This window comes from Rhineura floridana, chromosome 13 (assembly GCF_030035675.1).
Source record: "Rhineura floridana isolate rRhiFlo1 chromosome 13, rRhiFlo1.hap2, whole genome shotgun sequence".
Taxonomy (NCBI): domain Eukaryota; kingdom Metazoa; phylum Chordata; class Lepidosauria; order Squamata; family Rhineuridae; genus Rhineura; species Rhineura floridana.
In genome coordinates this window covers 4966158-4991352 of record NC_084492.1, presented here as the reverse complement: position 1 = coordinate 4991352, position 25195 = coordinate 4966158, and the positions used below count along the sequence as shown (strand labels likewise).

General features: G+C 42.4%; 1 protein-coding gene across 7 annotated transcripts in view; it reads left to right on the top strand.

The window, feature by feature from the left end:
• Positions 1-25195, top strand: part of CHST8 (carbohydrate sulfotransferase 8) — a 395568-nt gene that overhangs the window by 85146 nt on the left and 285227 nt on the right. For 4 of the 7 annotated variants that reach the window (XM_061594272.1, XM_061594275.1, XM_061594271.1 and 1 more), the window contains 2 exons: positions 11547-11589; positions 14528-14750. In XM_061594272.1, coding sequence (XP_061450256.1) covers positions 14639-14750 — 112 coding nt within the window. In that variant the 5' untranslated portion in view covers positions 11547-11589; positions 14528-14638. Of the gene's footprint in view, positions 1-11546; positions 11590-14527; positions 14751-16298; positions 16660-25195 lie in introns of those variants that run through there. The other 3 variants (XM_061594274.1, XM_061594277.1, XR_009758841.1) reach the window with 2 other exon arrangements.

Genomic DNA, 25195 nt, shown 5'->3' with positions numbered 1-25195 from the left:
TTTTCTTTTTAAAAAAAAACTTAGGAAATTACTCCAGCATTTTAGTGCTAATTTCTCCTAATAAACACATTTTTGTGTGCAGTTTTGACCAATGTACACATTTTTGTAAGCAATTTCTCCTAATATAATTTATTTTTGTATTTTGTCTTCACTAATATTTTATACATACTTTCTCAAGATTCAAGTTTTAGTATATAAAGCCCTATGCAGCTTGAGATCAAGTTACCCAAAAGATTACCTTACCCCTTATATACCCAGTCATTCACTGCGCTCTGCAGTGAGGGCCTCCTGCAGATACCATCTTACCAGGAGGTCCATTCCACACAACATAGGAAGTGGACCTTTAGTGTTATGGCACCTACCGTTTGGAATTCCCTCCCCTTAAATATTAAACAGGCGCCATCTCTGTTATCTTTTCAGCGCCTTCTGAAGACCTTCCTCTTTCAAGAAGCCTTTTAAGTATAGACCTTATCCCAGTCTGTAGTTTTGTTGGAATTGCTTTTTAAGATGTCTTTGCAGTTTTTTTAAAAAAAATATGTTTTCAAAGATGTTTTGTTTTAATATGTTTTTAAATATGTTTTGTTTTAACATATTTTAAGGTCTGTTTTTAAGATGTTTTTGAGTGTTTCTAGTGTCTTTGTTCACTTCCCTGGACTCTTGCTGGGAGGAAGGGTGGGATATATTATTATTATTATTATTATTATTATTAATATTAATAATAATAATAATAATAATAATGCATTTTTGTAAACATTGTTTTGTTGGGAAACTGCTTTGCAAAATTCAAATAACTGCACATTTTGAAGGTTGGCTATGTTTCTGTTCTTTTATTGTTTCAGAAAGTGTGAATTTGATTCAGCTTTAAATGTGAACTGAAACTAATTTGTCTTCCATCCTCAGCTACTACCAAGTGTGGTAAGCTGTTGATCTTCCAAGCACCTTGTGAGTGACTTAGTGCAGTCATTCATTTGCAGCTGGAACTTCCATTCATCTTGTCATTAGCCTCAAGCAGCTTGTCGTTCCTGGGATGCCAGTGGACAGGCTACTCCCAGGAGCCTGGGAAACAGTTGGCAGCAAGTTATAGTGTCTGTGTGTCTTTGCATCCAGGAGGGGGGATCTGCTGAGCTGTGGAGTGCTGGGAAGAGGGGTGGTGCACTGTGCATAAAGAGGATGGAGAAACTGAGTTCAATTTACATTTTAATGTGTACTTACCTAACTTGCACTTCCAAAAACAATACACAGACCAAACTGCAGCTATCTTTTGAAATGTGCACATCTCCAACTTTTGTGATACTGCTCAAACTAAAAAAATGTACAAAAATGTGTATACTAGGAGCATGTGTGTGTAAAATTAGTGAAAATGGCATATAAAATGTGCTAGAGGCAATTCACTGCAAATATTATATATTGGGAAAATGCATTTAAAAATGATTAGAAGAAATGCATACTAAAAGGCTGACAACTTTTGTTTGTGAAAAAGATGCACACTGATGCAGAAATGACACAAACTGAACTTAGGATATGAAAAGATAAACTGAGAGAGACCAAAATTGACAGATTTCTTTATCCTTGAACCTATGCATGAAGACAGTTGATGAGAGAGAGGAGAGGTCTGTAGGCAATGCTACATATCCCAATTCCTGTGACCCAAGGGTGGATTTCAATACTAGTCCTACTCAGAGAAGACCCATTTAACTTAATGGACATGATTAACCCTGGTTCATTAATTTCAAGGGGTCTACTCTGAGTGGGCTTCGTTGAATACCATCCAAAGGGTGCAGAGTTGTGCCCTTTATCATTAGAGCTGATTCAAACCCCAAGCCACAGATTCATTGCAGACCTATCTATCAGATCTGAAAGTTCAACTTGCTAAAAAGGTAGTTCTTGTGGCAAGGTACATGGATAATATATACTGGATAAAAATATTTTTTAATGCCTCATCTCAGAACATCTAAAATGTTTCTTCATTATTATTCTGTGGGCTTAGTATTGTCAGCAGAGCCATAACCAGCAGCTCCCTGCCACGCTTCTTGCTGAAAAGAAATTGAGTGTGCAAATAGTCTTTCATCATAATCACCTTGGCGGTGCAAAGTAATTCATAAAAGAAGTAGGAATATATTGAGATCCCAATATTGCTTTAGTCCCAATCAATATTAATAATTGTTTTGCATTTTGAGTGCAATATACAATTGAAAAATGTTCAAAGATCAGCCAGTAGTTTCCAGCACAATAAATTCCCTTATTATACTTAAAGGCACCATAATTTAACTTTCAAATGTTCCTCTAAAACAAAAAATTGCAAAATATGCCATTGATTTGTAGAAGAAAATTATATTTTATGTATTTGAAAAATGTTAGGTCCTGTTTTAATTATACATGAGCTAAAAAGGTCAGTAACTATTTTATTAAGATCTGCAAGTGTAGAATTCAACAGTTCCATATGAGTTTTATATCTACAGTGCCAGCCTGCAAAGATCTGCCAAACCTTCAACTGCTTATGAAGGCAGAAGGTTATGCACACATTAGCAAAGGTTAACTCTGAAGTATCAAGGGGAGTGAGACCTTTTGCGTCCTCGACAACAGAAATTGCTTTAGAGTTTTCAGATGGGGATTTTTCTATTTGCAATTACGGAAAAATTCTTAACAGAGATGGCCTTTACTTGAAAATACATGAGGAGAAAGCGTACTCCAAAGGTTAAGATTCAGAAACTTTCAGTAGTGCTACAAACTTTCGACAGGTTATATTTGGGGCTATTTTCTAACACTTTGCATTTAAGCGATGTCAGTTGATAGTTTGTAAAAGGACAAAGGGAAGAGTGAACCCAAGCTGACAAAAGTTAGCCACACCTATACCCCACTGAAATTTACTAGTAGGAAATGTTATGATTAGTGTTTGGTCTTGTTTTCAGTTTCAGTGAGTGGGGTGAAAATGACCCCAATAATCTTTGGGGCCTTGCCAAATTCTAATACTTTTGTGAGGGAGTGATGTAAAACTACTGATGATACAAAAAGCAAAGGTAGCTGGGTTGGCCCATAATGAAAATTTCAAAATCCATAGCAGAGCAATACCTTTCTTAGGCTGACCAAATGCCACAAGAGTGTCCATAAGAGTAAGAGTTTGTTGTTTGATGCCCCATGGCAGCTACGACTCTGTCTCTCAGCTGCTGTTGTCGTTTCTGTGGCTGTGTTTGTATTCTTCCATCGCTGCTGCTGCGGTTGTTGCTCCTTATTGGTGGCCTATGCTTTTTGCAACCATTGTCATCTGGCCGTCTCAGGGTGGTATCCCCTGTGAAGAAGAGAGATCTTGGAGCTGGCTTATATGCGCACAGAGTGCGAGACTATGCTGGTGTGTCGATGTGATTTGAGGTGAATGGGTGGTTGGCTATATGAATGTATGTGTGAGTGAGTGCGTATGTTTATATGTTGTATGTATGGTTGTTTTTACATGTATAATTGTTGTATATTTTAGTTTTATTATGTGCTTCGGAGAGAGTTTCATCTATCAGGTGGGGAGACTTGAGGGGGCCCCAATTACCGTAGTGACGGGCAAAGGAAGGTATGGCGCTGTGAGAAGGATGTGCCAGTTAAGGGGAACGCGGTCCAGACATATTGTGGCTGTGCCTTGTTCCGGTCCTTCCCACACCCGCAAGGTCGTTGGTAGTCCTCTCAGCCAACTCTCAGATCTCCAGTTGCTGTTATTAAATGCCAGATCGGTATATAATAAAACCTCCCTCGTACATGATTTGATTGTGGATGAGGCAGCCGATCTGGCATGTATAACCGAGACCTGGGTGGGTGAGCAGGGAGGAGTTGGTCTCTCTCAGCTCTGCCCACCGGGGTACTTGGTTCAGCATCATGGTAGATCTGAGGGTCGGGGAGGTGAGGTTGCTGTCGTCTATAAGAGTTCCATCTCACTCACCAAGCACCATGTTCATGCAGTTACTGGCCTGGAGTGTTTGCACCTTGTGTTGGGCCAGAGGGACAGGCTGGGAATCCTTTTGGTGTACCGCCCACCCTGCTGCCCAACGGCTTCCCTAACTGAGTTGGCGGAAGTGGTCTTGGATATATTGTTGAGATCCCCCAGGCTATTAGTACTGGGGGATTTCAACATTCATGTCGAGACTACTTTGTCTGGCGCGGCTCAGGACTTCATGGCTTCCATGACAGCCATGGGGCTGTCTCAATATGTTAGTGGTCCAATGCATGTATCGGGTTACACTCTAGACCTTGCTTTTGCTACTGAGCATGGGGATAGTGATCTGGATGTGGGGAGTCTTACAACACTCCCTTTGTCATGGACAGACCACTGCTTGCCGAAGTTTAGACTTTCAGTAACCTCTTCCCTCTGCAAGGGTGGGGGACCTATTAAAATGGTCCGCCCCCGGAGACTAATGGATCCTGAAGGTTTTCAAAGGGCTCTGGGGGATTTTCCGGCTGATAGGACTGGCGCTCCTGCTGAAGCCCTGGTCGCTCTGTGGAATGCGGAGATGACCCGGGCTGTTGAAAAGATCGCTCCTGCACGCCCTCTCCTATGTAGAGCTCATACAGCTCCATGGTATACTCCGGAGCTGAGAGCGATGAAGCAAGATAGGAGGCGGCTTGAGTGGAAATGGAGGCGAACTCCCAACGGATACAATTATGCGCTGGTTAGTGCTTCGACTAAGCTTTATGTAGGAGCGGTGAAGGCAGCTAAAAAACATCATTTTGCTGCCACTATTAAATCATCTCTCTGCCGCCCAGCGGAGCTCTTTCGAGTTGTCCGGGGACTTCTTCATTCAAACCCTCCGGACACGGTGGAATCATCGGAGGCCCGCTGCAATCACCTCGCCGATCACTTCCAGAATAAGATCTCATGTATCCATCGGGACCTAGACTCTCAAGTTATAGCAGTTGATCCTAGTGAGATGCCTGGAGCACAGTCTTGTCATGTTTTGTTGGATGAGCTCCAGTTGGTTCAGCTCGAGGACATGGACAAGGTGCTTGGACAGGTACGTGCAACCACTTCGGTACTGGATCCTTGCCCCTCCTGGCTGATAAAAATGAGCAGGAATGGAACAGCTGGCTGGGCCAAGGAAGTGATAAATGCCTCTTTACGAGAGGGAGTGGTCCCGGGCTGTCTGAAAGAGGCAGTGGTGAGACCACTCCTGAAAAAGCCTTCCTTGGACCCAGAAAATTTTAACAGTTACAGGCCAGTGGCGAATGTTCCATTCCTGGGCAAGGTCTTGGAACGAGTGGTTGCTGGCCAGCTCCAGACGCTATTGGATGAAACCGATTATCTAGATCCATTTCAATTGGGTTTTAGGCCGGTTTTGGCACCGAGACAGCCTTGGTCACCCTGTACGATGACCTATGTCGGAAGAGAGACAGAGGGAGTGTAACTCTGTTGATCCTCCTTGATCTCTCAGCGGCTTTTGATACCATCGACCATGGTATCCTTCTGGAGAGGCTTGCGGAGTTGGGAGTGGGAGGTACTGCTTGGCAGTGGTTCTGCTCCTACTAGGTGGGTCGACTCCAGAAGGTAGTGCTTGGGGAACATTGCTCGACACCGCGGGTTCTCCAATATGGGGTCCCGCAGGGGTCAGTTCTATCCCCCTTGCTTTTTAATATCTACATGAAGCCGTTGGGTGAGGTCATCAGGAGCTTTGGAGTGCGTTGTCATCAGTATGCTGATGACACGCAGCTCTACTTCTCCTTTTCATCTTCTTCAGGTGAGGCTGTCGATGTGCTGAACCGTTGCCTGGCCGCGACAATGGACTGGATGAGAGTTAACAAACTGAAGCTCAATCCAGACAAGACTGAGATGCTGTTGGTGGACGGGTTCTCTGATCGGATAGTGGATATGCACCCTGTCCTGGATGGGGTTACACTCCCCCTAAAGGACCGGGTTCGTAGTCTGGGAGTCTTTTTAGACTCTTCCCTTTCACTTGAGGCTCAAGTAGCCTCGGTGGCTAGGAATGTGTTTTACCAACTTCGGTTGGTAGCCCAGCTACGTCCCTATTTGAGTAAAGAGGACCTTACATCAGTGGTACATGCTCTGGTAACCTCACGGTTGGATTACTGTAATGCGCTTTACGTAGGGCTACCTTTGAAGACAGTTCGGAAGCTACAGCTAGTGCAAAATGCGGCGGCCAGATTGCTGACAAGGACCAAGCGGTCCGAGCATATAACACCTGTTCTGGCCCGCTTGCACTGGTTGCCAATATGTTTCCGGGCCAGATTCAAAGTGTTGGTATTGACCTATAAAGCCTTATACGGTGCGGGACCACGATACCTGGTGGAACGCCTCTTCCGATATGAACCCGCCCGTACACTACGTTCTGCTACGAAGGCCCTCCTCCGGGTTCCAACTCACAGGGAGGCCCGGAGGGTGGTGACAAGATCTAGGGCCTTCTCAGTGGTGGCCCCCGAACTATGGAACAGTCTCCCCGAGGAAGTACGCCTGGCACCGACTCTGCTCTCCTTCCGGCGCCAGGTCAAAACCTTCCTATTCTCTGAAGCATTTTAAGCTAAATTGATTTACTTTAAAAATGTTATTGTATTTGATTTTTGACTGTATTACTAGTATTATTCTGTTATTTATTGTATTTTTATGCTATTTTTATGTTCACCGCCCAGAGAGCTATCGCTAGTCGGGCGGTATATAAATCTAATAAATAATAAAATTAATAATAATAATAATAATAATAACAAAAAGGATCCCCCCAACAAAAAACAAGCTGTTAGAATCCCTGCTATATAGTAGTTCAGATACAGATGTGCATATGCAAATCATTCCAATATAGGTCCTGTGGGGTACAGTAAGTATTTGGCTCTTGCCCCCGGCCTTAAAATTTATTTTATTTTTCACATTCTTATTGAAAAGCATTTCTAAACCACTTAATGTTTTTAAAATCTCTAAGTTGTGTACAGTATGTACCATATCCATTAAAACAAAAATACAACCAAAAACCAATAAAACAGTATAAATATATATAGAACCAAATAAAACAGAGATTCAGGGGACTCATACACATAAATTATAGGTCAGAGAAAGCCTGGGCAAAATAATAAGTCTTCACAAGATGTCTGAAGCAATTGATGGTTTGGGGGTCATCATGCCAAAGGTCTATTCAGGAGCAGCAGACCTTTTTTTCAGGTAACCTGGTCCAGAGCTGTTTGGGGCTTTTTATCTTAACAAGGTCTTCAAGATGATCTGGGGCCAGGTTGAAAGAAGAAAAAGAAAAGGGCTGGGGCCAGATTAACATTAACATTCTAACATTAACTTTCTCTGTATTGTAAAGTAGCTGTTGAACATTTCCCAAACTAGTGGAGACAGAACAGACAGTGTATTTTCTGGTTGAAAGAACATGACTGTTTTGGTATTTATTTTATTTATTTATTTATTTATTAAATTTATATACCGCCCGACTAGCAATAGCTCTCTGGGCGGTGAACATAAAATAATGATATGCCCAATGAGTAATCTTGCCATATCCCATAGAGGCAAATAGCAAAATCCCTTTCAATTTTTATTCTTCCAAGACATACACTTCAAAATTTAAAAATAGGACCGCTATCTGTATCCACTCTTATAAAAAGTATCCATTTTTATCATATCACTAGATTTTCCTAGGAGTTTACAACTGTGTATATTACAACTGTGTACGATGGCTATCTTAAAGACTTCTTAAAGTTATAGCAGTTGGTCCTAGTGAGGTGTCCGGAGCACAGTCTTGTCATGTCTTGTTGGATGAGTTCCAGTTGGTTCAGCTCGAGGACGTGGACAAGGTGCTTGGACAGGTACGTGCAACCACTTCGGTACTGGATCCTTGCCCCTCTTGGATAATAAAAACTAGCAGGGATGGAACAGCTGGCTGGGCCAAGGAAGTGATAAATGCCTCTTTATGAGAGGGAGTGGTCCCTGGCTGTCTGAAAGAGGCAGTGGTGAGACCACTTCTGAAAAAGCCTTCCTTGGACCCAGAAAATTTTAACAGTTACAGGCCAGTAGCGAATGTTCCATTCCTGGGCAAGGTCTTGGAACGAGTGGTTGCTGGCCAGCTCCAGACGCTATTGGATGAAACTGATTATCTAGATCCATTTCAATTGGGTTTCAGGCCTGGTTTTGGCACTGAGACAGCCTTGGTCGCCCTGTATGATGACCTATGTCGGGAGAGAGACAGAGGGAGTGTAACTCTGTTGATCCTCCTTGATCTCTCAGCGGCTTTTGATACCATCGACCATGGTATCCTTCTGGAGAGGCTTGTGGAGTTGGGAGTGGGAGGTACTGCTTGGCAGTGGTTCCGCTCCTACTTAGCGGGTCGTCTCCAGAAGGTAGTGCTTGGGGAACATTGCTCGACACCGTGGGATCTCCAATATGGAGTCCCGCAGGGGTCAGTTTTGTCTCCCATGCTTTTTAATATCTACATGAAGCCGTTGGGTGAGGTCATCAGGAGTTTTGGAGTGCGTTGTCATCAGTATGCTGATGACACGCAGCTCTACTTCTCCTTTTCATCTTCTTCAGGTGAGGCTGTCGATGTGCTGAACCGTTGCCTGGCCACAACAATGGACTGGATGAGAGTTAACAAACTGAGGCTCAATCCAGACAAGACTGAGATGCTATGGGTGGATGGTTTCTCTGATCGGATGGTGGATATATACCCTGTCCTGGATGGGGTTACACTCCCCCTAAAGGAGCGGGTTCGTAGTTTGGGAGTCTTGTTAGACTCTTCCCTCTCACTTTTGAGGCTCAAGTAGCCTCGGTGGCAAGGAATGCGTTCTACCAACTTCGGTTGGTAGCCCAGCTATGTCCCTATTTGAGTAAGGAGGACCTTACATCAGTGGTACATGCTCTGGTAACCTCGCATTTGGACTGCTGCAACGCGCTCTATGTAGGGCTACCTTTGAAGACAATTCGGAAGCTACAGCTAGTGCAAAATGCGGCAGCCAGACTGCTAACAAGGACCAAGCGGTCCGAGCATATAACACCTGTTCTGGCTCACTTGCACTGGCTGCCAATATGCTTCCGGGCTAGATTCAAAGTGTTGGTATTACCCTATAAAGCCTTATACGGCGCGGGACCACGGTACCTGGTGGAACGCCTCTCCTGATACGAACCGGCCCGTACACTACATTCTACTACGAAGGCCCTCCTTCGGGTTCCGACTCATAGAGAGGCCCGGAGGGTGGTGACAAGATCTAGGGCCTTCTCAGTGGTGGCCCCTGAACTGTGGAATAGTCTCGCCGAGGAGGTGTGCTTGGTGCCGACGTTTTCTTTTCGGCGCCAGGTTAAAACCTTCCTCTTCTCTGAAGCATTTTAATTTAAGTTAATTTAATTTGTAAAATTTTGTCAATTGATTTTTGACTGTTTTTATATGTTTTGCTGTATCATATTGTGTGATTTTATTGTATTCTTTGTGTTCACCGCCCAGAGAGCTATTGCTAGTCGGACGGTATAAAAGCCTAATAAATAATAAAAAATAAATAAATAAATAAATAAATAATTAAAAGCCTTCATCTCACCTACCCATGATTCATTCATCACACAACTGTCTGTAAGCTGCTTGGAATGTCTAAGGTAGTGTGAAAAACACAGAGAAAGCCCTTCCACCATTGTCTCCTGATCTCCCAATACCTTTGCACACCCCAATTTAATCAAGAAAGAAAACTTTGGACAGCACTAAACATATTGACAACTGGCTTGATTCTGGAGACCTTGCTAGATCTTGCACATATCGGGGGGGTGGGGGAAGCGGGAAGGAAGGGTGGACCAGCTTTGATAGTTACACACAGGAAGTGCTGGTAACAATGCTTGTAGTGTTTTCCCCTGCTTCCATCCCAATATATTATACAACACCTGAAACCACTTTAAAGTTCTTCTCTTCCTGGAGACTTGGTTCCATTGCTTGCAACTGGATTGTGCAATGTGTAAAGATGGCCTCAGAACAGCTTCGTTTGTGCTTAGGGGACCTTAGTATTATGGTTTCTTAGGAGCCATACCATACCATATCATACCGTACCATACCATACCATACCTGTCTGTCTGCCTGCCTGTCTGTCTGTCTGTCTGTCTGTCTGTCTGTCTATGCACAATTATTCCACTAAATGTAACTCAAGCAAGAAGAAGCCAGTATTAAATGTGTACAAGTGTTCATGCTGCCACTCAGTGTCTCTGTTTCTTGTTAACTCGTGGGTGGCTGATGTGTGAAAGGCAGACTGAGTTTTCCAGAGCTCTTTTTAATTAGAGGTTTCACATTAACAGCTCAAATGAAGATTAGCGGGGGATAGCTCATCTCAGAATAATGCATGAGAGTTGAAAATCACCTTGACAAAACAGATGGAGCTCTCAGTCATTAGGGAGAGAGTGTTTGTGCTGTTTCAGTGACAGGCAAATTAGTCACCATGACTTTAAAGATTAAGAGGACTAGTATTGGGTGCAAACAGCCTTGATGCACTGGGATATGAAAGTTGATAAAATAATAAAAGAATTGTACTTTCTCCACTTTGTCTACTGTGCTGCTTTCTTAAAGCTTAGGAAGCTGTTTTCTCCCCTCTATGCACACTAGAGATGTGCTAGAATTCCACCAAATTAAGATTTGGGACCAAATTTTCTATTAATTCACTTATTTGCTATCATTGGGGATTGGATTTTTATGTTGTGATTATCCGCAACTATTTTCAGAATTTTTAATTAAATCCACATCTGTTAATGTTAGTATCAATAATTTTATTGATATTTCCTTCAGTTTATGTTATTTCCTCGTAATCTATCAACATTTCCTTTAAAAATATTGATATTACTATCAATATTTTTTCTGAGAAAAAGTGGATCAGTAAAAGCAGTGGCTAGAAGATGAATAATGAACTTGAATTGATAGCAGCCTGTTGGATCGATGCATTGCTTTTCAACAGGCACTGGCCAATGACTCCCACCCCAAATACACACCCTCTCTTGAAATAGGGTGACAAGATGCAAAAGACAAGATGAAACTTACTCCAGCGATGTTCCAGGGAGTGGTGTTTTGTGGTGGCCCTGGATCTATTGCCCTTTCCCTGCTCCCCTTTTATAACCTTCAAAAATATTATATTTTAAAGTTTGTTTAACTTAATTTTGCTTTAAATCTTCTTTGTTTCAAACTTTGCTTATAGGGTAGATGGGCACACTGCAAACTGCAGTGCTTGTGAACACCCACAGCTGCCAGCTTAATTTACTCAGAGGCATCTATACATGCAAATGAGCATAGGCAGATTTTATACAGATTTGTGTAATAGGCCTGTGCCCCAAGTCCTTCAAGTGTCTAGCAATGTACCAAAGGTGTGATTAGTCAGTAAGAGAGCTGACCTGGGATTATTTATTTATTTAAGGCATTTATATACTGCTTTCAAGTAGACCTCACAAAGTGGTTTACATAAGATTGTTTAAGAATAATCTGTTACTGCGTCTTCTCTCCCTTCAGGTCAAGATGGTTCTACTGCAGATGCCCCTGTGGTGACAGTTGGGGGAGGGATGGAGGGGCCACCAGGGCAGCTGGATAGTGACAGGGCCTCAGCTTCTTCTCCTTTCTCCTCAGGTCTCAGATTAGGTTCTGGATGGGGAAGGACTCCTCTGGACATGTAAGTTTGCAATCTGGGAGGTGTGCCTGGAGTAGCCCCCATGGCCAGGAATGTTTTCCTCAGCTTAGGCTTCTGTGCCAGCTGACTCTGGTTCCTGGAAACATCAGATTTCTAGATGGAGACATCCTGGTTAGATTAAGTGTCCTCTCTCAACCTAGCACCCTCTGTACTGATAAAAGTATAAAATTATGCATGGCATGGAGGAAGTGTATAGAGAAAAAAAATTTCTTCCTCTCTCAGAACACTAGAACTTATGGCCATCCAATGAAGATGAATGTTGGAAGATCCAGGACAGACAAAAGAATTCTTCACACAGCACATAGTTAAACTGTGGAATTCGTCAGTGATGGCCACCAACATGGATGGCTTTAAAAGACAATTAGACAAATTAATGGAGGATAAGGGTATCACAGGCTACTAGCCATGATGGCTATACTTTGCCTCCACAGTTGGAGGCATTATGCTTCTGAATACCAATTGCTGGAAACCACATGATGGTTGGCCACTGTGAGAATAGGATGCTGGATTAGATGGGCTGTTGGCCTGATCCAGCAGGCTCTTCTTAAGTTTTTATGGGTACCAAGTTGCAGCAGGCTGGATTACTGCAATGTGATCTGCATGGGGCTGCCACTGAGGTGTCCAGAAAGTTTGACTGGTCTAGAATGCAGTAACTGGAGTATTACCTGGAACCATTTCTTGGGTATATGCGACTCCTTTGCAACAGCAGCTGTGTTGGCTTCTGGTCAATTTCCAGGAACAATTCAAAGTGTTGGTCTTAAAATGCTTAGGTAGGACCATGCACTTACTTGCTTATTACGATCTACTGGGAAGGTGCTTAATAGCTGACCTGTGGCTGGTGAAGACACTGGAAAGGCCCTCTGTGGCTGTGCCTAGGCTAGGGATAAGTGAGGTGTTTGGACACCTGGAAACAGGAATCCCTGGGGTCCTAAAGAGCTGCTATTTCCTCCTCCCTTTTATTGTATTTTTCCAGCTTCTCTCTCCCCCGTCCCCCAGCAGTACTTGGAATCTCCATAGTTTGCCCTTCCTTTTTACCTTGCATCCAGGATGCATCGTTCTGTGTTAGGTTTGCCTCAGATCAGGTAGTGCCTAGAAATTATTTACCGAAAATACTACTACCCAATAAGAATCCCCCTCCCCCCCCAAAAAAGACAAATGTGAACCTTGCAAAGAGGCTTAGACCATGTCTCCTGCTTTGCAGGACCTAAAGACCAGGGGCTCATTAAGAATTCACTGTAAAGTTAATTTACAGTACAATGGTATACATGTCTACTCAGAAGTATGTCTCTTTGTGTTTAATGGGTCTTAGTGCCAGGAGAGTGGGTACAGGATGGCAACCTAGACTTTGGTTTAGGGTTGGCATTGGGGGAAAACAGGCAGAACATATGACAGGCAGAAATTCAGCAAGCTTTTGCTAGTATGGAAATACATTTATGGGAAAAGCTTCACTGTGACTGCTCCCTAATCTTGTGTTATGCCATGTCTGCAAGGCAGCCATTTTGTGACTGGTGTCCCTAGCACTCTCTCACAATTTGAAATGTGCCCTCTGGTCCAAAAAGGTTGGCAACTCCTACTATAAAAGGAACCTGTGTGCCTGGCGATGGCGCCAAGGCAGCTGCATCCTTCCCTTCTCTCTGCTGTGCTGAGTTGTGGAGAGGAGAGGATCCCCCTACCCCTTTTCCCTTCCATTATTGCACCCATGAGCAGCCTGTAGCCCTTGAGATGCTCCTGGACTCCAGCTCCCATCATCCCTGGATATTGGCTATTCTGGCTGGGGCTGATAGGAGGTGAAGTCCAGAAACACCTGAAAAGGGCCACAGGTTCCCCACCCATTTTACTGATCTACTGGTGTGCCATGTGCTGCATTCATTCCTCCTGAATTCCAGTTTAACCAGGAGAATTTCCCAAATTAACTTTGGCATTTGAGCTTACACAAGTTTGTTTGTTTTTTTGCAGTGCTTCATCAGCATGCATTGGCAAACTTTGCGTTATGCACAGCATTGCATCAAGATTCTTCTAAAACAACATTAAAAATAAACACAGAGACAGAGAGATAGTAGAATAATTCTTTTTATCCATAAGATAACAGCGGTGGTCTCTCTGCTGGTAAGGGAGACGGGAAGGGAGGCAAAGGCCACTACTCAGATCTTTGCACGTCAAACCAAGTACAACCACACACACATAATGTCAGCCAGCAAGCATGATCTCTCTCACTTAACCACCTCCCGGACACTGCCCTGCCACCAACTAAGGGACACCCACCCAAACAAACATTTCCCCCCAAAATGCAAAAATGTTAAAACACTGCAAATGCAGCAAAGTAGCTAAGGGAGGGCAGTGGAGGCCACTTTGTATGCCAAGTGCAAACACAGTATTCTCACACATGCTTGCACATGCGCACACACACATGTTGTCATCTTTCACCTCCACAGTTCTTCATCTCCATTCTGCTGCTACCTCCTTCATCCATGTTCTTGCCCTCTGGCTCCTTTCTCCCTCCACTCCATTCTTCTCCACCACTATCCATTTTTTTAAACAATTGTTTTCTCCACTCCACCCACATTTCGCTCTCCACCTCCTCTCTCATCACCCCCTACTCACCCACAAAGCACGAGGGAAGAGCAATGCTGCGCAGAAGCCCAGTTTGAGGCACATAATTTTCATCCATGAATCAGAGCAGCAGCAGACTTCCCCTGCCTCCCCCGCAAGTAATGCCCAAAAGTAATGCTGGAAACATTACAATTACTACTCAAATGTAATAAAATTACTCCTCATTCTATTACAATCAAAATGTAAAGAAATTACCCACTAGTTCCTCAAAAAAGTAATGAATTACAAGTAATTCATTTTTTGTAACTAATTACTTCCAAGCTCTGAAAAGACTATTAGTGAGTTTGTGCTTCTCTCCCCTCCCTCCCAGGTGATATTGGAGTGGAAAGCCAGCTGAGATAATGACTGCAACTTCTGCTTTGGTGACAGAAGGCATTTTCTCCTTTCTGTGGGCCCAAACTGGATTGTTTTGAGGACATCCATGATGAAGCTGACCTGCATGTTCTCCTTCATCCTGCTGTTTGGAGCAGCTGGGCTTGTGGTCTTTATCCACCTGCAGGATCCAGAAGAAATTGTTCATCAACAAACACCAGGTTAGTTTTTTAAAAAAAATATTTTCATGCTGTTTTGCCTGAACTATTTGTTTGGACAAAATCATTCATACTGGCAAGAAACACCCTCGTTTGTTCTTTGTGACTGAGAGGCCTGCATTCATCTGTTGGAAATGTTCACATTATCAGGTGAAGAACGGTTCTGGAACTCCCTGCCTATTGACATTAGGCAGGCGACTTCACTATACTGCTTTGGACACCTGCAGAAAAGTTTCAGCAAGCCTATCCCAACATGATTTAGTTACATTTGTTTTAAACATTTTATTGATTTTATCCTGTTATGCATATTTGCTTTTAGTCGGATTTGTGCATTTTAGTCACATTTTATATATAATCAAAATGTAAACCACTTAAAGAAACAAATTCTGATGAGGTTCATGTACAGTCACATCAGGAGCCTTCTTGAAGGGAGGCCCATTCCCTGCAAGCAATGCAGTGTTCTGGTTCCAGAGAAAGAGCTGAAATCTTGGATGTAAGCTAGAGTTCTAGAATTGAACTGCAAATATCTGCAACCTGTTGTTATTACAACTGTCTGTGTACTTCCTTGTGTTGTCCATTCTGATCATGGCTACATGGTGAGCTAAATTTAGAGGATCCTCAATTATTTGTCTAGCACCCAAGACAGAATATGTCTGGCAGCTACTTTTCATTAGTGGACTGTGAAGCCTGCAAAATAGATCCATTTTCAAAATGAAAGGCAGGTCCCCATATTCCAGGTTTAAACTGTAACAAACAAAACAAGAGCTGAGCTCAAACTATCCATGAAGTTGCATTTTAATATTTAGTGACAAACACTACTATCTTCTGTCCTCCTTTCCACAGCCCTCCCTGTGGGCAGGATGGTGAAGGACTCACACAAGGTATATAAAGGGAAGCTGCAGAGGCTTTGATGAGTTGGGCTGGTGAGTTTTCATTGGTTTGCATACCACTCCTGGAAACCTTTCAGAACAACTCTTTGGGACTTTCTGCACAAGTTCGTGAACCTGCAGTGCTGATCAAGCTTGTGAAACCATTTCAAGTGGCTCACTGGTGTCCTTCCTCCCAGTCACAGGGCTGGGCTGGGAGGACAGCCTGCTTTTTTTCACCCATGCAAATTAATGGAGAGTTCATTCTTACCATGAACTTGCAGGGGGGGGGAGGATGCACCATCATTCCCAGCATGTACTCTGTTACCCTCAGTATCTCTGGTGTGGAGTGGACTTCTCAACCCCATCCGACCCCCCAGCCATTTTCAGGGTGGTAGCCTCTTCCACTTCCTATGTAAGTTAATGGAGATATTGGTCTTGTCATTAATCTGTATAGGGTGGGAAAAAGAAAGAGTGCATTCCCAGACATGGCTGGTGTGTGTGTGTGTGTGTGAGTGTGATCTCAGCCCCCGCCCCCCAGAGCAAGGACACTACTGAGCAGAGCTTTGTGTTCTATTCTAGGCTTATTTTATGATTTGCAAACTTGTTTTGATGAAAACATATCCTGTTGAAAATGAAATTTCAATATAAAAAATGAAACTGACAAAAATTCAATTCACCCTAGCTGTCACTGGAAGAAGTGGGCTCTGTCGCCTCTGCACTCCCTAAACACGATAGTTCTCCATCAAGTGATACCAGTTAGAGGAGATTGATGGGTATGAAAGAACCTCAACTGTCCCCTGGTAGGTTCAAGCTCCTCCTTTGGTAGCTGAACAATTTTACACTGCTTCCAAATTCTATCTAAGCAGCTGCCTCAAAACTAGATGCACTCATGTTTTCTGCACACCCCACTTCCTCAAAAGCAGAGTAGAATTATACTCTTGAGGAGAGTCGTTGCTCATTGTTAATGCATTCCGTCCACTTTAATTTGAGATGGTGTAGCTTATAAGACACGGTTAATAAAAGATGGTCCTGCTTCCTTAGCATTCTCTGTCTGCTCTAGAAATGGTTCTTTATTGGTTTTAGCTTCAGCAACCATGATATGAAACTCTTGATGTACTACTTAAGTCAGAATAAAACAAGAGTTATAAAACTTTAAGTAATGCTTACATTACTTTCCGTCAGCAAAGTGCTCCTGACAGTAGCTGTTTGTGTTGATTTCTTACCATTCATTTATCCTTTCCTGGTGCATCACACTGCAACCTAATTGTGATCCTGTACTGAGAAAGCAATATCAAAGTAATTTTCCACAACATTAGTTACAATTTTCTTCTGATCTTTCAAGTGAAACAATCCCATCATGTTGGCTTCTCTGAGCATATAAACCTTGATTACATTTAAGTTGGAAACGAAGGCTTGCTCTTTCTCTCTCTCTCTCTCCATATGCGTTCACCAGAATGGCGGTGGTTGTATATTTTCCCTCCCCTTTTTTCTGGTAGTTGACAAACATTCCATGCTGATATGTAGATGCAATACATGACATTCACTCTTAATAGACACAATTTATGATTGGCAGCCCTTTACAAAGAACAAAACAAATCTTGTGTGCATCTGCATTAACCTAGTTTACCAGTTTACCAGTTTAGCAGGGTGGGTAGCTTCACCCATAGCAGACACTTGCAGGGATGTTAGTATAAATGTATATTGGAATGAATGTGTAGGGCTACATTGAATGTTCTGTAATTTAGATATTTGCTTCAAAAGTTATATATTGGAGGCAGCTGAAAAGCCAACCAAAAACAAACCCCAAAACCTTGCCCCCTGAATAGTTGTAAAGCTTCATCACACATTACACTAACGCAGGTACAAGCTATCTCTACACATGTACGTGTGTTTGTGTGAAAGTGTGTGCTTGTGGATTTGTACAGCTCAACCTTGTGTGTGTGTGTGTGTGTGTGTGTGTGTGTGTGTGTGTGTGTGTGTGCGCGCACAGGTGCACAAACTGCACCTTCATTGAAGGTAATGTCTGACCACCCCCTTACTGCCTTGACCTGCTGAGACTTGCTGTTGCTTCTTGGCCCTGAGGGCTCAGGGCCTCTTTTCCCACACTGTTGCTGGTCTTGTTCATCCTTGATGGCATCACTTTAGATGTAGTGTTGTGACATTATCAACAAAATCACAAGGAGTGTCAATAGGATTAAGTGGATTAAGAGTTATGAGGAGAGGAAGGAGGGAAATGGAGAGAGAGAGAGAGAGAGAGAGAGAGAGAGAGGTGCTTTTCCACATGAAATGAGGTAAGACAGAGTTTCAATTTTCTCTTAGAAATTAATGCTGAGACTGGTAAATATGAGATGGTAACGGAAGTGGAAAGAGAGAGGAAAAAGTAACAGCTTTGTGATAGACTTCTGCAAATTCTCCTATCTGCAGTGGGAATTGTTCAGTCCAATACATAAAATATTAACTGTGTGTTCCTAGATTTTAGTCTCTATCTTTAATGGTATCTTCCTTTAAAAACAATAATTTTCCTTCTCTTTCTCTTATTGTCTCCTTTATTTTCTCCCCCCCCCCTCTTCTTATGTCTCTATCCCACTTTCTTCTATCATGGAACCCAAGGCCGTGTATATGTGGCTCCTAGGCAGTCATCCATTCGAAATACTGACCAGATACAGACCTGCCTCATATGGCTTCAGCCCACCAGTTGAGGCAGTGTTGTGTGTAGTGGTTAGTGTGTTGGAGATTCTGGTTCAGAATGCAATTCAGCCATCACTCTTACTGAGTGGCCTTGGGCCTGTGGCTACCTCTCAGCCTAACCAACTTCACAAGATTGTTGTAAGGATAAAGTGGGGGAAGGGGGGCATATGTACACCATCGTGAACTTCTTGGAGGAAAGATGGGATGTAAATATAATTAAGGATGAAAGAAAATGCTTCATGAACTTCATTCATTATAGACTCTCTGCCGAATGCATACACTTCCAGGTCTTGTGAATACTCACTTATTCTATGCATCTGACAATTGTGTTTAGAAGTTTTTTTTAAAAAAGTGCCAAATTTGCATGAAGCAAGACATTTAATTAATTAATTAATTGTTAAGTTATGTTGTTTTATTTCTAGGCTGCCTTTGGCCAAAAAGACCCGCAAGACGGGTTACACACAAATAAAAAAACACAACTATAAAATACAAATAAAAACAATACAATTTACAAAAAATCAAACCAACAAAATTATAGCATTTCTAAAAAGCATCAACAGGTATCCAAAAGCATTCATTTTCCTGATGAGGGACAGTCCCCAGAAAAATGTCACTGAGAGCAGAGGTGGGGGGGGGGCAAAGCAGGTGGAAAAGCATGCTGCTTGATGGTCCCAGCACAGTCTCACCCCTACCTTAATTAATCGATTGATTGATTGATTGATTGATTAATTAATTAATATCCCACTCTTCTTCCCAGAAGGAGCCCAGGGCAGCAACAAAAAACTAAAAGCACTTTAAAATATCTTTTAAAACAAAAGATTTTAAAACATATTAAAACAAAACATATTTAAAAACATACTAAAACAAAACATCTTTAAAAAAAATCTTTAAAAACCTCTTAAGCATGTTCAGCACAAACACAGACTGGGATAGGGTTGCCAGGCTCAGGGCCAGGTCTTGGTTGCCCAAGAGGTCTTCTGTATCTTTAAAGGTTGTGCAGGAAGAAGGGGATATTCCACCTTGTGGTTTTTCCCATTACAGTGTTGGAAGAACACCTGCACTTGGCTGACTTTCTCTTCTCCTAAAGATACAGGATCCGTCTCAGGCCCTGAGCCTGGCAACCCTAGACTGGGATAAGGTCTCTACTTTAAAGGTTTGTTGAAAGGGGAAGGTCTCTTTTGCTAAATTGTGGGAAATCTGTAAAAACTTGTCAAAGGCTGAAATATTAAAATATATATTTTGTAAGGAACAATGAAAAGGCAATTAAGCAAAGTCAGGGGGGAAAGGCAAAGAAGTATCACAGAGGTGTCTGTTGTGAAGATAGGAGAACAGGTGAATGTGCAGACAATCAGATTTCACTCAAAGGTTACAAGCCTTGACAAACGTTGAGGGAGGGAGGAAGAACAATAAGAGGAATCATGAGCAAACATCTGTTCATACAACTGCTAGGAGTGCTAAGGAATATTGCTTTAAGGCTAGTGTCTGTTTCAAAGGAAAAGGGTCTATAGATGGGGAACAAATTCATCTACCAAATTTGTACTTACTGAAACAATACGCAAACCAAAACACAACTGTTCTTCACAATTCACACTTCTCCAAATTTTGTGATGCACTTCCAGCCACTGTGTACAAAACATGTATATTAGGGGGAAATGATAAATTACTATATTAGTGAAAATAACAAAATAACAAGCAAAATGCATTATATCAGGGGGAATTGCTTGCAAAACTGTGTATATTGGGTAAGAATGTATACAATATAATAATGTGCATACTAGCACTAACATACTGACACATTTGTGTGAGGACTTTATTTTTAAAAAATCAAACAGATGCCGAAATGTGGAGAACTGAATTTAAATTTGGGGAAAATGAGAGAAACTGAAATTACCAGATTCACCATTCCTGTTAGGACAATATTGAAGTATTAGCTGCCGACTGTGTGTTTTTCTGCCAGTATTTCCTAGAACAGGTCATGTGAAAATCTGCTATCATGGAAATCCTTTTAGGATTAATCCCACTGATCATATGTCATAAGTAGGATTAAAGCCTGTGTAAACATCTCCTGTGTAAACATTTGTAGAATGAGCTATGTGTGTATGGATGAATTCACTAATAGGCAAAAAAAAAAACAACCCTTGCGGTTTAAGAACATACTTATAGCCAACAGATATTTCTATCAAACTTTACAAACCAGGGAAATTGGGCACCTATAGTGAATGCACCAGGGGAGCAGGAGATCTGACCTCTTCTCTGAGATATTGTACTGCCCTACAAATTTGTAAAAATGCAGAACACAATTTGGGTTGGTCTTTCACAGTCCAATCCACTTCCTGTGTAGCTTGGAAGAATTTGGTAACATGGAAGGGGATTGGAAGGGGATGTGGGAGGGGAAGGGAGGGGTGAAGGAAAGAAGAGGGAAGGGGCAAATGGGAGGGGATAGGAGGGAGGAAGACAGGAGGGCAGGTTTGATCATTTGCATGCTTTTTGAGTTCAGTGGGATTTACTCCTGTGCAATCAGGCTTAGGATAGGCGAAACTGACCTAGGGGAGGGGTGGGGGAGGAGAGGAGATTGGGTGGGTGGGCACTGGACAGAGGGGAAGCCCCTTTCCTTTCCTTTCCAAAAGGAAAACATTCTGAAGAGTATCATTCTTTTTCAGCGTTTCCCCCACCTTTTTATTCAACAGCAGGCACATGTAACCTTCCACCCAAATTTATACCAAAGCTGTCCCTGGCCACATCCACACCAGACTGTTATTTCACTTTAGGCAGTCATGGCTTCTCCCAAAGAATCCTGGGAAGTGTAGTTAGTGAAGGGTGTTATGAGTTGCTAGGAGATGCCCTGTTCCACTCACAGAGCAGCTGAATGTTAAACCACTCTGGCCACTGGAGCTCTGAGGAGGGAATAGGAGTCTCCTCTCAGCACCGTTCACAAACTACACTTTTCAGGATTCTCTGGGGGAACGATCCAGCGACTGTCTCACATGAAATCAAACTTTGGTGTGGATGTGGCCCCCTGATTAGGCAAGCCCAGCAACCATGAGTCTGACTTTTAGAACACTGACAGCTGGTTGTTACTGAGCATGCCTGACATTATCATTGAGTTCAAGCCAAAATTTCTTAAATTAATTAAAAATCAGTCACACTTTTTAAAAAACTTTTAAACTGCAGAAGATGAAGGTCAGAGTATGGGGCAAGGTCAGTAATAGGATTATAGGTACTCTGCGAACATGGCTGATTTTTAATTAATTTCAACAGATTATGAGAACTCTGACAGAAAAAAGTCCAAAAGGGGTCTGATTTTTCTCTCTCTCTCTTTTTACACTTCGAACTCTCAATTCTCTCTGGCTGTTTTGTGTATCACCATGAAAATTTAGAGGGTTGTTAAGCAAGCGTTTCTGAGTTTAGGACTCATTTGTTTTGAAATGAGCTTATGGGAATCATCAGAATGGCATGGGAGGTATTTTCAATTTAACATTGCGGAATGCGAAAAATCCATGCTGACTATAGTATACAGCCACTCTTGTGGCTGTATAATTAGAGAAATAATGTCTTTATGTTGCTCTTTCTCATTCAGTAGTAATGGTGAGAACACACAAAGGGCCTTCTGCAAAGTTTGATGGAAAACATTTTCTGTTACGGGCCTTAAGTGTTATGGTTCCCACATCTGCTAACAAGATATTTACACAAGGTCCTCCTTTGCATCATAGGTGTTGAGGTGCCCAAAGATTTTACATTTACAGCAAAGTATTTGGTAATTGCCTGCACTGTTCTCATCTAGGTGTCAGCTAGCACTCTAGACTGGCCATGATTATTGCACTCAGCAGTGAAATCTCTCAGAATAATGACGGTTCCTCTAAATATAAGGAATTTATAATGAGCCAATCAACATCTCTCCTTTGCTAGCCAGTACTGAGCCCCCTTAACACAGAGACCTGACATGACTGCTGCTGTGCAGTTAGGGCAATCTGAATGAGGCAAAGCACTTTTAAAGGAGAGTGAAGAGTTCTCAGAAATTTTTAAAAAGTAGTTTTTCTCTGTTTTTTCTGTGGCCCCATCTGCACTATACATTTAAATCAGTATCATACAATTTTAAACAGTCATAGCTTCCCCCAAAGAATCCTGGGAAGTGTAGTTTGCTAAGGATGTTGAGAGTTGTTAGGAGACACCTCTTCCCCCCATAGAGATACAATTTCCAGAGTGGTTTAACAATCAGTCAATCCCTTTTCCCAGGGAACTCTGATATTGAGTATGGAGAATTTGCTGTCCAAAAACGATAGCAGTACGTTCATTGTCGATCACTCATGACAGAGTAACATTGTCTTCCAAAACAAAGTCTTTAACAGTGGGTCTGTAAGTGACTGTGAAGGCCTGTCCTAGATCCACACAGCCTCCCATAGTGAGGACATAGGTTTCCAGATGGAAGACGGTTGCAATGAGGATTTGTTTGGCATGCCTTTCGCTTGGCTCATTTGTCCCTTTCGCTCTGTATTCATGCTTCTTCAAAGTCCATAGCACCTTTGATAATAGCCAACCTCCGTTTGGGACGCTCATGGGCCAAGACTTCCCAGTTCTCAATGCTCATGTTACATTTTTTAAAATTATTTTTAAGATCATCTTTAAACCTCTTTTGCTGTCCACCGATATTCTGTTTTCCATCCTTAAGTTGGGAGTAGAATAGCTGCTTTGGAAGGTGGTGATCAGGCATTCGAACAACATGGCCAGTCCAGCAAAGTTGATGTTGGAGGATCATTGTTTCAACACTGGTGGTCTTTGCTTTTTCCAATATGCTAACATTAGTCCATCTATCTTCCCAAGTAATTTGCAGAATTTTCCAGAGGCAGTGTTGGTGGAATCTTTCAAGAAGTTGGGAGTGGTGTTTATAGATAGTCCATGTTTCACAGGTGTACAGTAAGGTTGGTAGTACAATGGCTTTGTAAATAAGCATTTTGGTCTCCCTGCGAATATCCCGATCCTCAAACACTCTACACTTCATTTGGCAGAATGAGGCACTTGCAGAGTTCAGACGATGTTGAATTTCAGTGTCAGTGTCAGCTTTTACAGATAGATGGCTGCCAAGATAAGAAAAGTGATCAACATTCTCCAGTGTCGCACCATTAAGCAGTACTTTATCTTAGGGTTCACATAGCCTTTCTCAACATAATGTAATATGCAAAGGCTGTGCTGGTTGGGGGTGACAGGAATTTGTACTCATAGAATCATAGAATAGTAGAGTTGGAAGGGGCCTATAAGGCCATCAAGTCCAACCCCCTGCTCAATGCAGGAATCCAAATCAAAGCATTCCCGACAGATGGCTGTCCAGCTGCCTCTTGAATGCCTCCAATGTCGGAGAGCCCACTACCTGTTTAGGTAATTGGTTCCATTGTTGTATGGCTCTAACAGTTAGGGAGTTTTTCCTGATGTCCAGTTGAAATCTGGCTTCCTGCAACTTGAGCCCATTATTCCATGTCCTGCACTCTGGGACGATCGAGAAGAGATCCCTGTCCTCCTCTATGTGACAACCTTTCATGTACTTGAAGAGTGCTATCATATCTCCCCTCAGTCTTCCCTTCTCCAGGTTAAACATGCCCAGTTCTTTCAGTCTCTCCTCATAGGGCTTTGTTTCCAGTCCCTGATCATCCTTGTTGCCCTCCTCTGAATCTGTTCCAGTTTGTCTGCATCCTTCTTGAACTGCAGAGACCAGAACTGGACACAGTATTCAAGTTGAGGCCTAACCAGTGCTGAACTAGTACTTCACGCGATTTGGAAACTATACTTCTGTTAATGCAGCCTAATATAGCATTTGCCTTTTTTTGCAGCCACATCACACTGTTGACTCATATTCAGCTTGTGATCAACAACAATTCCAAGATCCTTCTCACATGTTGTACTGCTGAGCCAAGTATCCCCCATCTTATAACGGTGCATTTGGTTTCTTTTTCCTAAGTGTAGAACTTTGCATTTATCCCTGTTGAATTTCATTCTGTTGTTTCCAATGCTCCAGCCTATCAAGGTCCCTTTGAATTTTGTTTCTGTCTTTCACGGCATTAGCTATGCCCCCAACTTTGTATCATCTGCAAATTTGATAAGCACGCTCTGTATCCTCATCCAAGTCGTTAATAAAAATGTTAAAGAGCACTGGGCCCAGGACCGAGCCCTGTGGTACCCCACTTGTTACTTAAGCCCAGTTTGAGAAGGCATCATTGATAAGCACTCTTTGAGTAAGATTCTGGAGCCAGCTGTGGATCCACCTGATAGTTGTTCCATCCAGCCCACATTTAGCTAGCTTGCTAATCAGAATATCATGGGGCACTTTGTCAAAAGCTTTGCTGAGTCAAGATATATTATGTCCACAACATACCCACAGTCTAGAAGGGAGGTTACCCGATCAAAAACTTCCAAAACTTCTGATGGGCATCAGGTTGGGGAACGCTAGTTTACAGTTTTTGTTCACTCTGCTTGAAGAAGCACAGAATTGCCTCCTTATAGAAAAGCAAATAATAGACGGAGACAAAACTATCAGCTTCAGCTATAAAGTTACACTATAGGGAAAGTAATGCACAGCTTTCCATGTTCCTGGCATCAGCCTGTATCTTGGTTTTTGAAGTACTTGAGTCAGCTTTCAAGATGCGTATTAAAATTAAATATATATATATGATCTTGCAGGAGACAATCAACTCTAAGAACGATGATTAGCAAATACTTTTATGCAAGAAATGTCCACTTCCTGTGTTGACCTAACCATCATTCAATTTAACTTCAGTTCAAAAGTTAAGAGATACAGTTTTCCTAATAGCTCTAATTAATCTGATCATAACAACCTAAGTTCAATAATTTTCCAGGAGTTTTTCTCTAGCCCATTAATCACATGTAGGATATTCAACAATTTAA